Genomic DNA, 18,187 nt, shown 5'->3' with positions numbered 1-18,187 from the left:
ATTCAAGTTCATATTTTGTATTATGTAAAATAAATTTCGAAAGAGACTTTGTATATATGTACATATGTAAATTGGTTGGGAACTTCGTAAACAATACAAAGTTTCTATGATTCGCCATGTTTCCGCTGTTTATATTACAAATCCTGAGCGAAGTCGGGTAAAACAGCTAGTGTAAAATAAGCAAATAGGCGAAAGAAATTTTTTTCCATATATTTTAATCAATCAAACTGTATCGCCAAAAAAATATCAATTTATTAAATTTCTACCGACTGTCTTTTTACTTTATCTGTGGTTTTCTTTGGTTCATTTTTTTATATTTGTTCAAGAAACGATTATATAAATAATAGGTATTATTATTCTATCTAAAATCTTGACTCAAGGTGCCGGAACGCTGTTCCAGTGCGTTACATTACAAATGAAGTACTGTGTATATATGTATGTATAATATGAAATTTCTGTCATCAGTATTAAAAAATATATATTTGTTTTATTTAAAGCAAAGATTTTTAAATGCATGTTTCACAACATTCACATTCTTTCTTCTAGCGGTTTAGTAAAATGACACGTTTTCTTAAATGGTTCCAAAATATTTCTCTGTAATAAAATTATCTATTAATAAAAAAATATTTCAAATTAAAAAAATATTTGTATAGCTATAAAAGTTACCTTGTCACCACAAATGCAGTTTCTTGTGTAAAATGTGGTAACGTTTGATCTTCCGGTTAATGGATATTTTAGCATTAACTATGAAAAAACATACATTTTATATCCAAATTTATTATATTTTAAATTTCTATGATGTTTTAAAATAAAATACTTACTTCCAAATTTTCAGTTTGATTTTGATATGAATCAACCGCATAATTGAAATTGTATTCAGTATCATATTTCTCGAATTTAGGAACAGCGGAAAGTTCACGTTCTTTGGTTGAGTGTCTCCAAAAAAATTTTCGAAGAGTTTGTTTTCTTAATCCTATAAAATTGAAAAATAACGAGACGTATAACAGAAATCAAATTTCTTAAATGAAAAGGTGGGAAGTAAAAACATACCTTGTTCATTATTATTAGTCGATAGTTTGGGTGTAATGTAATTACTTCTCATTTCCGTGTCATATTTGTCGTCATTTTCGTCTTCAAATATAGGAAAATGATTATAATTTGCGATTGTATCAAATATAGTAGTATTTGAAGGTAGGTTTTTGGGAAACATTGATCTATCATTTTCATTATATTCGGTGGTAAAGCATCTCAAATGCCTCAAATAATGACGTGACATTCTTCAATTTTATATATTCCGTACTTAAAATAAATGTTTTTTATACAAAGAATTTCACGTCACAACCGTTGCTAAGTCGAACCAAATAAGCAATCGTTGGTCATAACATGATATATTTTGACCAATTCTTTTGATATCGGTTCTATAGGTAGCCCCGATTTTATTATAAAATATTATAAAATCTTTTATAAAATTTTCCAGGAAAGAAAACACCGGACCCTTAAAAACGAATAGAAAACGGAAACGATATGCTTATTTCGATTGATAAATACTTATAGTTAGCGGTTAAACCTTTATTATCTCCCTTATATTATAATAGTAATTTATTGGAAAAATGCATCGGGTCCAATATTTGAACCTGGATATGGAAATAATAAGTGAAAGTAAAAAGAGGTTAGTAAAAAGCGCACAAATTAACTTTTTCGCCAATTTATCACGTTTCTTTAATACACTAAATAAACCTTAACACAACAAACCGATAGGTCATAATGCATTGTTATATTGTTAAAATATGACGCAAGGTGATGTTAAAATCGAAAATCAAAAAGTGAATTTTAAAACTTACAGATTAGATTCCCACTGTCCACGAAAACAATTTAAAGGTGTAGGTGCGTATTGAAAAAACAAAAAAAAATCGTTTTTAGTCCCTGGTCTACCTATAATAAAAAATAGTCGGTTAACGAATTCAGTATAATTTAGCAGTGATTTCTAATTGGATGATAGTTTCATTAAAGAGTATTTAGTACGCGGGACAGATTTGACCGTGTCCCAGTCTAAGTTTGTAAGAGGATCGTTTATTTTCGTTCAATTGTTACAATGGTTATAGTATGTACGAAGAGGTTGTTGCTTCGGAGAAGTGATTTCTGGTGAACCTCTGGTTGAACTCCAGAGGTTCACTCTGGTGTTTGGGTTGGAGCGTGCCGCGCGCATATCCTTTGTCTTCGTTTCCAGGACACGTGTGTTTTATGGGGCGCGTGTTTTCGGTACATGCGTTGACCTATTAACGAGGCGCGTGTATTATAGCTGTGGGGTCGGCGTCGGGATGTCGTTCGTTTGCCACGAGTAAATGTCTTTTTACGATACGTGTGCTCGGTATCCTGATGACATCACTGTGGGGTATCGTTTGTTTTACGATCGAACGATGAACTCTTTCTTCTGGAACGGTCGAAGGGTCGTTGCCCTTGAGTTATGCGTGTTTTGTACAGGATCGATGATGATATCACTGGCTTTGATTAGTATTAGCACAAGTCGTGCTAGATTCCTACAAGTAATTTTATTGAGTCAACCGCACCCCACCCGTTAATCATTACTACAATTTAAGATTTTCAAGGGTTGGGTAATTATTCCACACAGAGATCTCACACACGTCACTAATATCTCAATCACGGAACATCCGGCACCTGAAAATTCCATCCATCGAGAGATAAACACGCGAACTATCATACTAACGAGCGCTCGGGTGCTAGATTGTCGTGTGCGTTAAATAATCCGTTTATTATTTTCAATGTTTCGATGATTATTCCGCAAAAAGCGATCTCGCAGAAGTCACTAAAATCTCACGAAATATTGTAGTAACGAGAAGTCAAGTGCCAGATGTTCCGTGAACCCTTGTCAACACATCGAGCTACTGCCAGAAAAGAGAGTGCTTATGGTTCAAAACGTCTGAATCTGAAACAGTAGAAATAGAGTGGTAGCAGTGGTCGTGGCTGTGGCTGTTCGAAGTGGGTTCGGCTGTCAAACGATTAGTCTGCTGTCAGTGAGCGTCGGGCGTCCACGATGAGCGAGCTGGTGAGGCAGCAGGACCTGCCTCCGCCCGGAGGCTATCGTCCCATTCCATACATCAGACAACCGGCGAAGACTTACTTCAAGGGTATGCGTATGCATGTATCCCTCTCTACTCATCTGCACACTTACGTAACATTTCCATTTCCATTTCCTTTTCCCTCAACAGTCAACGCGCATGTTTAGCACTACCACTAGCACTAGATCGTCTTAATCATATCGTCAGCATGCACCGGATATCTAAATCTTTATCTTATTTTTTAATTCCATCAAAAATTGTATTCTTACAATTGACAAAATTGCAATTCTATTGCAAGAAAAATATTGAATAGTGTGCAACATACCTAAAGTGACCATACGTCCCGTTTTGAACGGGACCGTCCCGTTTTTAGGTAGCCTGTCCCATTGTCCCCAAGCCCAGCTTCGGAACGTTTTCAAAAAGAGAGCAACACATGGTAATAATTTTAAAAAAGTGCGATATTGAGCAACACTTAAGATCAGAAAAACATAGAAATTCCGAATTTTTTTAAGAAAACGGATTCACCAACTTCCAGATCTTTCAAAGTTGCTGCGACTGAACGCGCCTGGGCTTTTCATACGGTGCAAGAGAACCATAGTTTTCGCTCAAACGATTGTGCCTCTAAGTTAATTCAAACATGGTTTGAACAAAAATTTAGATGTGCTCGCACGAAAACAGAAGCTATTGTTGTAAATATTTTAGCGCCAATAGTAATAGGTGAATTAAAAGATCGTCCCTACGAATGCACTTGTGTTACTATATTAACTGATGCTTCAAACCACGGAATCAAGAAAATTAAGAAATCCTGCCAAGAATGTCATTCTTATTTAAAAGCAAACCCAGTAATACTTAAGAAAGTTTGTTCATCAGAAAAATATAAAACAAGATAAATTTTTTATATTTATATTATTCATTCCTGTTATTTTCTTTTCTTCATCAACAGCCCTGTTCTTTTTATTAATAAATAAAAACTATGAAAAAATACGCATTTTCTTGAATACACATACTATTACGTAAAAATTGATAGATGTCCCATTTTGAGGACAAAAATAAATGGTCACATTAAACATACCGTGCAGGTGCATAAGCACAAGACCAGTACGAATGAGAAAAAATTAAAATCTTGCTCACGAAAAACTAGTTACATATGCGTATGCACAATATTGTATTGTATATGTATGTATAATAACCCCTAATGAAAAAGGGTTGATATTTACTTCCCAAAAAGTAAATTGGTTTTTATTAATAATAGCCTTAGGGCTATTTAACCGTATAGCTGATCAGACGGACGTCGACATATTTAGTAATATTATCATTATTTTTCATTTATATGTTCTATGTTTTTTTTGTCATATAAGTATATCATGTGATAAAGCTGCATATTATTGTGTTTCTCTACTTTTTCTATTGATATTGTTTTCTATTATTTCTAATTTTTATATTATACGATTTACTTAAATGGGTACAAATAAATAAATATTGTCAAATTCTTCAAACATAACTTGCTCAAAACATTTGATTCGTGAACTTTCTCTGTATCCTGAAAATACATATGTACATACATATATACACACACACATCAGTAAGTTTAGACCTTCTATTCAATAGAAATAAATACAGTAAAATTTGTAAATTAAAATTTTCATATCAAATGGAGAAATTTTAATATTATATTCATATTCAGCTTTTTCAAGTTGATGAATATACTTCGGTTTCTGCCAATTCATTTGCCTTGATCGTGCCTCTTTATTACAGATATTTATGTGGTAGAGAATCCTGACAGATGACGCTGTTAAGGACCACAGTTGGGATGTGGCGGTTGAGATGAAGACCAAACACATGCGTTTTCAGTCATGTTGTTTATTAAGATGATACGTGCGGGGGCTTAGCGACCAACCGCGCGGAGCACAGGTCCAACTGTGACTAACCGTTACATCCCTGCCCCTTTTCATCCCCTTCTCACAATCAGTCGTAGCATACCCTTTCTCAGCCATAGCCCATACATCAGCCTTTCGTTCAATTTCAACCCTACATTTATTTATTTAAGTTTGGACCATTACAGGAGTTTGTGGCATTAAAAGAATCCCTAATGAAAAAAATAAAAATATATATGTACATACACACAAACAAAAATATATTATATAGTTATTACTATCATTTTGTACATTATTTTGCAGGTAGGACCTTATTTGCCATATACGGTGCTATAACCTTTACCGGTGGTTGTTTGTATTATTTTAATAATCGTCAAATCCAAAAAGAACTGGTCGAGATGAGATCCTCTAAGTTGGCTATATATCCAATGTTGTTAGCGGAGACAGAGAGGGAACATCTGAAAACGTTGTATCGCAATCGCGAGGAGGAAAAAAAACTCATGGCGAACGTCGAAGGCTGGAAGGTGAAATATTGTCATCTATGTTACTTTCTTTTGCATATTTAAGTGCCCTGTCTGATATTGAAATCGAATTATTTCCAGGTTGGAACGTGGTACGGAGAGCCTATTTACAAAACACTCGGAAACGATACCTACATTCGGCCAATATTCGACGAATACTATGTTCACTGTTCAACAAAGGATACTGACCGAGTGGCCAACATGAGACATTACACATAAACACGTTATCATCAATCGAAAGAAAAAATATTCATAACATTAATATTTAATGTAAATCGTATTTGATTTGTAAAAAGTATAGCTAAATTAAAAAAAGAAAAAATATTTCTTACAAATGCCATTTTCTGCATTTATTTAATTTAATATATATAATACATACATTGTCAAATAAGCACATTATTACGATTTGATAAATTACGTGTCATCTGCTACATATACATACATACATATGTAAGTAATCAAGCGAGCCTAAAAATGCAGATTGTTGTGATGTCGAAAAGTACGTCAAGTATTGTTTGATTCGTTTTACAAATGTTATATAAGGCACTGGTTTTTATTCATTTTTCAAAAAAAATAATCGAATATCAACTAGAATATTGGTAGTTACCATGCAAGAGCATTGAATAAAAAATAAGAATTATCTGGCGAATAGGATGTACGACAGTTAATACATTAACAAACATACATTAATAAATTAACATACATTAACACTTTGACAGTTAATACATTAACCAACGTCGATCGGCGTTTTGCCAACAAGTCCATGGGCCTGAAAAACGCCGATAGGCGTTGTATTTTGAGCATGTAGAAAGTAAACAAGAATACTACCCGCCGGGCCCTTTCAGGTAGCATTGAAAAAAATGCATTGAACACAGGTCATGTTATCCGTGTCATTAATTTGTCAACGTTTATAAAGACTGGTTTACACCGGAATTTCTGAATTTATAACCATAGAAGAATTTCCCGATGCAGATCCTAACTGATGAGTATTTTAGATTGTGAGCATTGCATTTTAATAACAATGAAGAAGATGGAATTAGTTTTGGAAAAATACATTCATTAATAGACTTCTTTTGTTTATTTTATATTGTTGCAAGATATATTAGAGAGTCTAAACCAGAGAAATGTTATAGTAATAGAAGTGGCTTTAGGCGTCATATTGTTGCCAAATGAGAAATGTCCACAGACCTTTTCAAATAATTTTAGCGTTGGTCGTATTTGATGCTTGGTACTCGACGTATGTCAAATAAAAACTTCTCTGTTTGTTTATATTACTAGTTGAAAATTGCACGATGCATCCAAAAACACACATTAAACAACATGGGATACATTTTTATAAGTAAATTGATCATTTAAGTAACATATTATTCAATTAACATCGTAGTTTCACAGTTTTTAAAAGTGTCGATCGTCCACATTCTACATAAAATTTCAGGGGTGGCACTAGAGAAATGTAAAAGTTATTTTTAAATAAAAGTTAAAACATTTCTCTTGATGGCGCCGAATACTCAATTATATTAATAACCAATTATTTAAGTTTAATTAATATAAACATCATTCATTTTATATTATACATATTTTTGTTGAAACTATACATTACACGTTAATTTAAGAGTTCCCAAGGACACACAAATACAAAAAAAGTGGATAAATATAATCCGCCAACCGAGAAAAGAAACGGATTGGCCACCAACGCCCATCACAACCATATACTAAAATTGTAAATAAATCTATATCAGAATGAAACTTTAATATCTGTAGTGATGACCCTGATTGTATTCCGTGCGTTGTAGCGTAGTTATGGAGACGAATCGCGTATTATTGACACAGGCAATTTATTGGTAAAGGTACCTCTATTATTATAACTAGAGGTAGGATAGTCACAGTGCTATCCATTGTTCGGCAAACCTTTAACAATGCATTTACAACCTTTGAACAATACACGGCCCCCTCAGGCTCCAGTGACTAATTATAACATTTCTCTGGTCTAAGCACACCTTTACAAAACTTGAAATCCTCAGATTAGCTTCAATTTTTATTATACCTACTTTCTATTGGATTTCTAAATAATTCTAGTTGGAAATGTTGACAAATTTTCAGTGTGGCGGGCCTTCAACAGAAAATACGTCAGCACCCAAAAGGGTTAACCGCTTAGCTGCCCAAAGCGCCTTAAGGCGCAAACAGCCGTATCTATTATACGCTCAGCGCGTCGGCTGGGCGTCTAAGCGGTTAATAAACTTCAAAATTTCAAATTTCTAATCAACAAAAGTACATGCTATGGAAATATAAATGTCCACAAAAACCATGTGTACATATATATGTAAACCTATTGCTAGGCAACACCATAATCGATTTACCTAAATGCCGAATATTTAATAATATTGCTTATATGCATATTTAAGAATAGAGTAAAAAATACATTTTGAAAATCGATAAAAATACGACATATAATAAAGAAAATTATTTAAGCAGTAACAAATAAAAATTTTATGCCAAAATTTCAATTTATTATCATGTATTTCTAAATACAAATCTTTTCAATATAAATCATTTGTCAGTTAAAACCTGCTGATAAATATAAGAGGATAGTAAAATATAAATAAAAATTCCTCAATAGGTTAGAAGAGATGAGAATCAATACAATTTTATCATCTACGCTTTCTACACTAAAAATTATTATTTATGTTGATACTATACTAGCTTTACTACATTTAAATAACAGAAAGATAAATTCTAAAGTTTACAAAAAAAGGAAAAAGTAGCCTGAGTTTATTAATAGAATTGATTAATTAGAAATCGTTTTAGCAAAATTTAATCGCTTATCTAAATTTGGTTCGGTGAATAATAGTCAAATGTGAACCGGTCACAGGACAACCGGTCGCTCTACATTGGTCACACGTGGTCACCCGTCGCACTAAAACTGGTCACACCCGAAAATTGGTCACGAAAAAACTGGTCACACCCAAAAATTCGACCAATTTTTGGGTGTGACCAGTTTTCTCGTGGCCAGTTTTAATGTGACGGGTGATCACGTGTGACCGATCTAGAGCGACCGGTTGTCCTGTGACTGGTTCACATATGACTAATAGTCCGTTTACCCTAAATTTGTACATAAGTCAGTCGTTCCAGCGTGTTCCTAGCAGATATCACAATAAACACATAAATTTCAAAATAAGAATAGAAATATTTTTCTTTATAAATATAATTCGCTTAAAATATTAAATTCATACCAAAAATAGAAAAGACTAACAATATTATACAAACAAAAACTTAAAAAAAAGAAATAACAAAATTTAATTAGATTTCCTAATAACAACTTTCCTATATAATCCCAACTTGAGCACTCTCGCTTTATACATATGCCTCAGCATGACATACAGACCGGGTAAAAAGAGAAGCAACAAATAGAGCCTCATCACCGATGGCATGTGGAAAGCAAAGTTCCACTTATTCGGCATTGATATTGTGAACCTGCCTGTCTCTTCAAAATAAGGAATGTTTCTAAGGACTATTATGCCCTCGCATATGATGCCCAGTGGATAGAGTGGTATCCACAAGGAATAACGCAACCACGTCAGAAGGTATATGTCACGTTTATACAGCTGGGTTATATAATATGGATATCTGAAAAAGAAAACATTCAGGTCACGCTTAACATCTATCAGTATGCCAAAGAGAAACGTCTTAACACAATTACCTGACAATTTCAATGCTACTCCATATAATGAAGAGATAAAATACCACAGGTTTCACTTGCATCCTGGGCTCAGTTTCGATCATTGCAAACAATATAATTGCTCGGCCAGTTATTTGAAAGAATGGTTGTAAAACACCACCCTATAAAATATTTAAATCACATAAAACTGTATAGAAAAAATAAAAGTATTCAATTGAAACGTCACCGACTTTTGTGTATCCAAATAGTGGATGCATTATTTCCAAAAATTGCATAAGTTGTAGAAATTTCATGGCACTGCCGACGTGCTCGTACGTGCTGACCATGGATTCGACATCATACTTAGAATATCTAACAGTCATGACACACAACACATACAGAAATCCGATAAATTGAAACAAGTTATAACAAATGAGATAGACTTTTTTGATATCTTCTGAAAAATAAAAAGCAAATAAATATTTCTTTAATAAAAGTCTGTGATTTCAATCAATGTATTATATTATATACCTTTACGGTAGCCCATTTCTTCTTTTTGTAATTTGTCATACATTCCGGGATAATCGTTCATTACGTCTCTGTGTTCGTCTTCACTATCTTCAATGCCGTCGCCCTCACACTTCCAACGGTCAAAATCAACCTGAAAATAATTTCAAATGTACGATATTTCACTTTTTATTTTATTCTTTGCTTATATTGTACACACATTTAATAAAAATATTACCTTTAACCAGACAGGCTTTTGCGCTTGAGCTGTTAATCTCGGCCACCATGCCGATTTTGCTTTCTTCAAATATATTTCAAGCCGGTTATCGAAAACTTGACAATATGTACCTTCAGGATCCTATATTTAAAAACAAACAATAAAGACTAAGTTTAATGAAATATATATATAAAATCTATATATATATAAAAATTGGGTCTACCTCACGGGCCGGAATGTGAAATTACCGAAAACGCAAATATCGGAAGGCAAAGATCGAAAATCGAAAGATCTTAAGTCGAAAGATCAAAAAAAGGGTGCATGGTAAACGGTACATACTCACTTAATTTGCGCGAGCAGGATACAACAGGAACAAGAGGAACAGGCTTTTCTTCTCGTATTCTGCGATCGCACATTAATACGGGAGGAAAAGCCTGTTCCTCTTGTTCCTGTTGTATCCTGCTCGCGCTAATTAAGTGAGTATGTACCGTTTACCATGCACCCTTTTTTTTGATCTTTCGACTTGAGATCTTTCGATTTTCGATCTATGCCTTCCGATATTTGCGTTTTCCGGCGTTTCACATTCGGGGTCATCACGGAGACCGAGTGCAAATGCATGCTATTTTTATCTGCATTTGATTACTGGTATAGTCAACCAGTTGCTGTGCACGATTAATCTCTGCAACCCCCCTCCCCCTTATGAATTCTCACGACCTGCCACCGTATTCAACCCATACAAAATAGATTTTTTGACTATTAATATAATTATTTGATTAATTTTTACTATGCATATTTAAGTAAATACTCATTAAGCCAACTATTACTCAGTATCATATTCACATAAATGCGTATTCATTAATTATTTTTTATACCAATGGCATAATTATTAGGTACAAACTACATAATAGCATAATATATGAGGGTTTTTTTTTTAAATCAATTTCATGAATTCTCCCCTCTAAGAATTTAATTCTGGTCAATTTCAATTTTGTTCCCTTACCTTAAATTTTGAATTTATGTATTAATTGCCTCTCTGCTTTATTACAACATATCACTATGTAATAATAGATAACAATTTGGTGCAAATGATACCATCGTTGAAATATATATATATATATATATATATATATATATATATATATATATATATATATATATATATATATATATATATATATATATATATATATATATATATATATATATATATATATATATATATATATATATATATATATATATATATATATATATATATATATATATATATATATATATATATATATATCATAGGTGAAATATAAGCATCAGTGACACAGATTAAGAAAATATAATACATTCCGTAAAATTTCACTTCACTTACTTTCCCAAAGTAATATTTTGAATGCTGCTTAAGCCGATCCATTGTTATTTTTTTACTCACATTGCCAGTTTAATTGAGACATCTCAACGAAGAGTACATATGTTATATACATTTTGTCATTATGTGTATGCATAGCTACCTCATTTTTGGTTTGTACTTCCATTCTGAACATTTAACACTCATTCATTATATATCCAGTGTAAAAAGTGTGCTAACAAAAGTGTTGTTGCTAAAGCAATCAAATCTTTTTTTTTTTGTTGTTAAATATCAGTAGTCATTAAGCAAAAATAATAACAGAAATCATAAGCGCAGCCAGCTCTTACAAAGAATTATCTTTTTACAAGGCTCTTTTTTTGTTACTAATTTTTGATAGAAGATCCATTATAAAAATTTGCGCGTGTCGCTGTTTATCTTAGTAAAAGTGGTGATATTGTCTTTTTTACTATAATTTGTGACTTAACTGAAAAAAAAATTCCCCCCATTATTTCGTTGTATTTGACACACAAAAACTAACGAGCCGCTATATTTGAAAGTGGAGGAAGTCAAATTTTCAGTTTCAAAAGCAACATTTCAGTTTGACTTAATTTACAAATTGTTACCACTTCTTTCAATTCAATTTGTCGAGAATCTCGGAAAAGTAGAATAAAGTTAGTACTAGTCCCCAGTATTTTTAAATATTGTAAAACGTGAAACATTATATTTAATGTTTCGCAAGATATTTATCGAAATGAAGAAAAGTGGACTCATGCCACTTACAAACCATCATCATCATCTACAGCCGCTCACCATCCACTGCTGGATGAAGGCCTCTCCAACACGCTTCCACTCGTCTCTGTTTTGCGTAACTCTCATCCATCTCACCCCACAAATTTTCGTAATTTCATCTCCCCATATTCCCTGCAATCTTCCTTTTATCCTTTTGCATTCTTTCGGGTATCATTCTAGCACTTCTTTTATCCACCATTCGTCCATTCTTCTAGCCATGTGGACCGCCCATTGCCATTTCAACCTCTTTACTCTATCCACTATGTCCACCACCCTTGTCATGCTTCTCACCAACAAACTTATTCCGCTTCATGTCTGTCCTAGTTATGCCGAGCATACATCGTTCCATACTTCTTTTAGTATTTAGAAATTTAACGGTATATATTTAACATTTTAAATATATATGTAGAGTTACATGCATTTTCAGTATTGGAATGCAGCGTAGGTATTTCAACAAGTCAAATTAATTACATAGAAATTTGCCTTTTAATATTCTATAATATATATTTTTATTTTACTGGGTAGGGGAGACACTACAATTGTTGGCTGTGTGATAATCGTTGGTCAATTGGATTAAAATAATACATTGATGCCAGTTGATTTTAAATAAGATGATTACTTAACAGGAGTACAATTGAGGGTATAAACAGTTTCGACTGATGTCACAAGGTTTTTATTTTTAAATTTAAAATTTGTGATGAATGACTTTGGTCAACAATTGGAGTGCTTCCCCTATTTGACTATCGTCAGTTTTTAAATAAAATATTGGTTAGCGGCTGCTAGTAGCGCCCCGTGGTCAATTTGTTTTATTCAAACTAGCTTTGAAGAGTTCGACGCCTTTGGTTTAGTAATTTTCAACGTCCATGAAGACTTGAAAGTAGGTACCACCCGTTGATAGTCGATCATATTTAGCGCTGGCAGCACTCGCATTTGAAAATAGCAACGTGGCAACCCTGCGATGTACGCGGCTAGTGGGAATAGCGGGAATTTGAAAGAAATGAGAATGTAATAAGAGACGTACCTGGTGGAGGTGCGAGTAGAGGTCTAGTCGAAAGCCGTAGTCGGCGAGGCCATGAGCTCCGCGGCCCGCGGCTCTGAATTGGATGTGGGTGTCGGCCGCCTGCAGCTGGTGGTTCTTCGGCTCCACCAGTTGCACCGACAGCGAGATCACTTCGGCCGTCTGAGACCACAACACCACGGGATGCAGCGAAAAGCCAGCGCGGTGCGGACCGGACGCGGACATGCTCTGGCGGTGGCCGCGACTCGCAACACACGCAACACACGCACCACCCCCACGCCAATATAGTCCTTGTCGCCCCGGCTCGACGGCGCACTATCGCACTATCGCACTATCGGCACTCTTTATCTCTAAACACGTCCGATCCATAATACGAATGTTGCCACACCGATTATCCCTACCGTCATAATCACACGTGACTAATTATATCTGCAATTATATTGGTAGTACATCAGTATAGGTGGACACCCAATTATACAATTAAACATACTTACCCTCTGATTATAACATTCGTTCGCTAGATAAGATATGCTTTATTTTAATCGTGCGACTCATCTAAGGCCGTCGCGATGACAATTAGGTAGGAAAGGTGACCGGGGTGGCCAAACTCAATAAGAAAAATATGCTTTGTAAGATCGCCAATTTAGTAGTCGGCGGTCATCAGTGTAAGAAAGGGAAGGTATGTTGACCGTATCCCGGTCTAACGAAACACGTGTTGTGTAGTTTGAAAGAGGATATTTATTTTCGTTCAATTTGGTACAATGGTTATTGTATGTACGAAGAGGTTTCTTCGGAGATGTGATCTAGTTGAACTCTAGAGGCTCACTCTGCCGGTGGAGGTTGCTGCGTTGCTTTATAAACGTTTTGGGTTGAAGTGTGTCGTGTGCACATCTTTTGTTCTTGGTACTCGCGAGCGTGGTTTTATGGGTTCATACGCCTAGACGTAGTTCGTGGTTTTTATGGGTTCAGTGAGTTCTTCCTTTGTTTCCAAGACACGTGTATAGAAACACGTGTCGACCTTTTGACGAGGCGAGCGTGTGCCATGCGTTAATGACTTTCCTGGATATGTGTCGCAGTGACCTGATGAGATCATTTCAGTTGTACTATATGCCTACAGCTTGTTATAACAAAAAAATATATATACACCCAGCGCAAAGCGAAGCTTATCATTTGTATCACATGCAAATAACGATATATTTTAAAAGACTAGGAAAGGAATTTAAAATAACAGTTTTCGTATTACTTTCTACAACTCCTCTTCATCAATATGCAGCCAAAAAATAGCGATTTCGACAATAGATAACATTATGAGGGGAATCATTGTAAATTTGGAGTAAAAATTAACTTTTTTTTTATACCTGGAGTAGATTTCATAAATCAAAAAATCGATAAAAACACATTTATTTTTGTTTTTCAAGCTTTTCAACATATCAAGGGGACTTACGCATCATCATCATCATCATTTACAGCCATTCGCCATCCACTGCTGGATGAAGGCCTCTCCAACACGCTTCCACTCGTCTCTGTTTTGCGCAACACTCATCCATCTCATTCCGCACATTTTCCTAATTTCGTTCACCCATCTTCCTTGCGGTCTTCCTTTTACTCTTTTGCCTTCTCTCGGGTACCACTCAAGCACTTCTTTTGTCCACCTTTCGTCCATCCTCCTAGCTACGTGACCCGCCCATTGCCATTTCAATCTCTTCACTCTATCCACTATGTCCACTACCCTTGTCATATTTCTCACCCACGTGTTCCGCTTCCTGTCTTTCCTCGTTATGCCAAGCATACAGCGTTCCATACTTCTTTGAGTGCATTGGATTTTATTTTGCATCTTGGCGTTCAGTGTCCAAGTTTCACATCCATACGTCATCACTGGCAAAACGCATTGATCAAAGATCCTTTTCTTCAGGCAGAGTGGCATTTTTGATTTAAAAACAGCATTCATCCGTCCAAATGCACTCCACCCTAATTTCATACGTCTCTTTATCTCTTCATTTTTACTACCAGACATGTCAATTATTTGACCTAAATATAAATAATTATTTACTACTTCTACTGGTTTATCATCTAAGGGGATGCTATCAGGCATGCAATAACTATTGAACATTAGTTTAGTCTTATCTACGTTAATTTTTAATCCTACTTTTCTACTTTCCCTGTCCAGCTGTGTTAGTCTGATAAGTAGGTCAGCTGAATCACGAGCTACTAAAACTATATCGTCTGCGAACCGAAGGTGACTCAAAAAGCGACCATTGATGCTTACTCCGGCTGTATCCCAATCCAATTTCCTGAAAACTCCCTCAAGCACCGCATTGAATAACTTGGGCGAGATTGTATCTCCTTGTCTTACTCCTTTTCCTATGCTAAATCTATCTGTACCTGAAAAAATTTTAACCGAAGCTGTGGCATTCTTATATATTGCAGCTAACAGTCCCACATAGGGTTCCGGCACTCCCTGTGTTTTTAGAGCGTTAAGTACTGCATTATGACTAACTGTATCGAAGGCTTTCTCATAATCGACGAAACCTAGGCACAATGGCCGTTGATATTCGTTGGCGCGCTCGATTAGTTCGCCAACTACTTGGAGGTGGTCCATTGTGCTGAAATTTGCCCTAAACCCTGCCTGCTCTATAGGTTGGTTCTCGTCGAGGATATTCTTCAGCCTTTCTGTAATAACCTTCGTGAAGAGCTTGTAGACCGCTGAAAGTAGACTAATGGGTCGGTAGTTCTTGATATCGCTTTTGTCGCCTTTTTTGTGTATTAAAATGATAGTTGCGTTATTCCATCCTTCTGGTATAACTTGGTTCTGGATGCATTTGCTGAAAAGCCTAGCTAAGATATTAATTAGGGGGGGGCCGCCACATTTTAGTAAGTCAATGGGAATATTATCTTCCCCTGGGGTTTTACCGTTCTTTGCAGTTTTTAGCGCGGCCTCTACTTCGCTAGGCAATACTGCAGGAACCCTTTGGCCGTGTGTCGATTCCAGAGCGGGGAATTGGCCGTTGTCGTTCTCGTATAGTTTTGCATAGAACGTGTAAACTCTGTCTATGATTTCTTCTCTATTCCTAATTATTACTCCGCTCTCTGATCTGATTGCGATCATTTGGTTTTTGCCTAAGAAAAGATCCTGTTTGCACTTTTTCAGGCTACGGTTATTCTTAATGGTATTTTCTATTAGCTTGCTGTTAAAATCCCTGACATCCCTGACTATTCTCTTTTTAATTTCCTTATTTACTAGATTGTATTCTTGCTTATTATTATCCCTATCTAAATTCCTTTTATGCTTAATTAGGTTTTTTGTTTCCGCTGAAATTTTGCTTAATTTAATCTGTTTCCTGAATCCACCTAATTTCTTACCTGTTGAGGTTAGAACCGAACTAATTACAGTGTTCAATTCCTCGATGTCTGCTTCTGGGTTTTATATATATATATATATATATATATATATATATATATATATATATATATATATATATATATATATATATATATATATATAAAGTGAATGCGACAGTTGCGCCTTGACCAGATAATATCTATTTTAAATCGACAAAATCGAGGTTTCGTATTCTCCAGTTTTCTCCCCCGAAAGTGAACCAATTTAAAAAAAAAATCATCATCGGTATGAGAAATATATTTTCTATGTTTGTGTGGTCGTATTTTTTTAAAAATCAACCGTTAAATAAACACGCTGGAATGATTGGCGGCTCCTAACTCATATAAAAAATAACTAATCAAAAAAATAAAACCACAGAAACATGCCAATGGTGGATATCCATAGCATATTAAAAAATAAATTCTCTAGTGCCATTATTGAGGAAGAGAAAAGTGTAATACGTTTGAATGGACAAGGCGCTGGTGTACAGCCCTCTTAAAAACCACAGCTGTAAATGGGTCCACTATACGTTACAAACTCCAAGTTGATTGATCCGAAAAACGAACTCGAAAAAAATGAACTCATCGTCAAAATGTTCCCTTGAAATGACTGAGTGTGTACAAGCCCTAAGATTAAGAGTGGGCTTATACGGGCCGTACTTATACGCATATTTGTACGAGTTCATTTTTTGGGTCTTCATAAACTCAGAGTTAATGCCATAAGAACCACCGGCTATAAATGGTTCCTTTTTGTACGGTGATCTGATTTTTACTTTATCTATGTACGTAGTAACAATGGATGAAGTTTTGTGATCATGCGAAAATTCGAACTCGAGATTTTGACTGATTCGAACTCGGAATCGATCACTGACCACGTTTTCATGATCTAGAAAAAATTTTGTGTGTGTCTGTGTATTTTGGGGATTTTTTGAACACCGTTACTCCTATCGAACTGAAACTTAGTATTGGTTACTGAAATTCTTATCGGTATGACGCAACTTTTTTTCAAATTTTTAAGTTGACCGGAAATGGTACCTCCCCTTATAAGTGTCCTCTTTTTTTTAAGTTTTTGAATTCAATTATCTCCCAAACGGCTAATCGAATCGGATTGAAATTTTTTTTACATGTAATAGAAATTGTAAATTTTATACCCCAATATTTTTAAATATTTTTTCCTAAACTGGAAGTAGTACTTTTACTCTAGAGAATCGAGGTTTTTTATGTTTTTCTCAGAAACCTTTTAATTTATTCAACTGGAATTTCATATATAGAAGTTTAAGCTTAATGTCAAGTTATGTATAAAATTTGGTCAGAATTCATTAACCGGAAGTAGTATTTTTTTTAAAACAATATTTCATTATTTTATTTTGACCTTTTAAATTATTTTTATTTTATTGATATTTAATGTGTATAATAATTATGGTAACTTTAAGTAATAAAAAAATTTTGAACAAAATCCGAAAACCGGAAGTAGAACTTTCGTGTTGTGTAAGTTTCCCTACATTTGCGCTCAATTTGTATCGAAAATGCTCTCATAACCGGCATGTCTGTTGAATTATTGAATGTTGTTTTGTGTCCTTCTTATGGTAAACGGACTACTAGTCATATGTAAATCAGTCACAGGACAACCGGTCGCTCAAGATCGGTCACACGTGATCACCCGTCACACTAAAACTGGTCACACCCTAAAATCGGTCAACCAATTTTCTCGTGACCGATTTTAGGGTGTGACCAGTTTTAGGGTGTGACCAGTTTTCTCGTGACCAATTTTAGTGTGACGGGTGATCCCGTGTGACCGATATAGAGTGACCG

General features: G+C 34.8%; 2 protein-coding genes across 5 annotated transcripts; one reads left to right on the top strand and one right to left on the bottom strand.

Annotated features, from left to right (window-relative positions):
* Window positions 1-2,940: 2,940 nt before the first annotated feature.
* On the top strand, window positions 2,941-6,119 carry ND-B16.6 (NADH dehydrogenase (ubiquinone) B16.6 subunit). The gene is made up of 3 exons (XM_077427523.1): window positions 2,941-3,146; window positions 5,255-5,475; window positions 5,554-6,119. The coding sequence occupies exons 1-3, from the start codon at window positions 3,053-3,055 to the stop codon at window positions 5,689-5,691; spliced, it is 453 nt and encodes a 150-aa protein (XP_077283649.1). The 5' UTR covers window positions 2,941-3,052; the 3' UTR covers window positions 5,692-6,119.
* Window positions 6,120-7,960: 1,841 nt separating this feature from the next.
* Window positions 7,961-13,505, bottom strand: Hacd2 (3-hydroxyacyl-CoA dehydratase 2). 4 transcript variants are annotated; one of them, XR_013260345.1, is made up of 7 exons: window positions 13,001-13,505; window positions 9,873-9,992; window positions 9,659-9,788; window positions 9,379-9,584; window positions 9,170-9,309; window positions 8,549-9,096; window positions 7,961-8,355 (listed from the first exon to the last, which is right to left on the bottom strand). XR_013260345.1 is itself a non-coding variant. In XM_077427500.1 (6 exons), the coding sequence occupies exons 1-6, from the start codon at window positions 13,220-13,222 to the stop codon at window positions 8,766-8,768; spliced, it is 1,149 nt and encodes a 382-aa protein (XP_077283626.1). In that variant the 5' UTR covers window positions 13,223-13,505; the 3' UTR covers window positions 7,962-8,765. The 4 variants fall into 4 exon arrangements, 2 of the variants coding, with proteins under 2 accessions (XP_077283626.1, XP_077283638.1); XR_013260346.1 differs by having other exon boundaries at window positions 7,962-8,355; window positions 8,571-9,096; XM_077427500.1 differs by having other exon boundaries at window positions 7,962-9,096.
* Window positions 13,506-18,187: the final 4,682 nt, after the last annotated feature.

This window comes from Arctopsyche grandis, chromosome 1, assembly GCF_051622035.1.
Source record: "Arctopsyche grandis isolate Sample6627 chromosome 1, ASM5162203v2, whole genome shotgun sequence".
In the NCBI taxonomy this organism is placed as follows: domain Eukaryota; kingdom Metazoa; phylum Arthropoda; class Insecta; order Trichoptera; family Hydropsychidae; genus Arctopsyche; species Arctopsyche grandis.
This window is presented reverse-complemented; position numbering and strand designations above follow the sequence as displayed.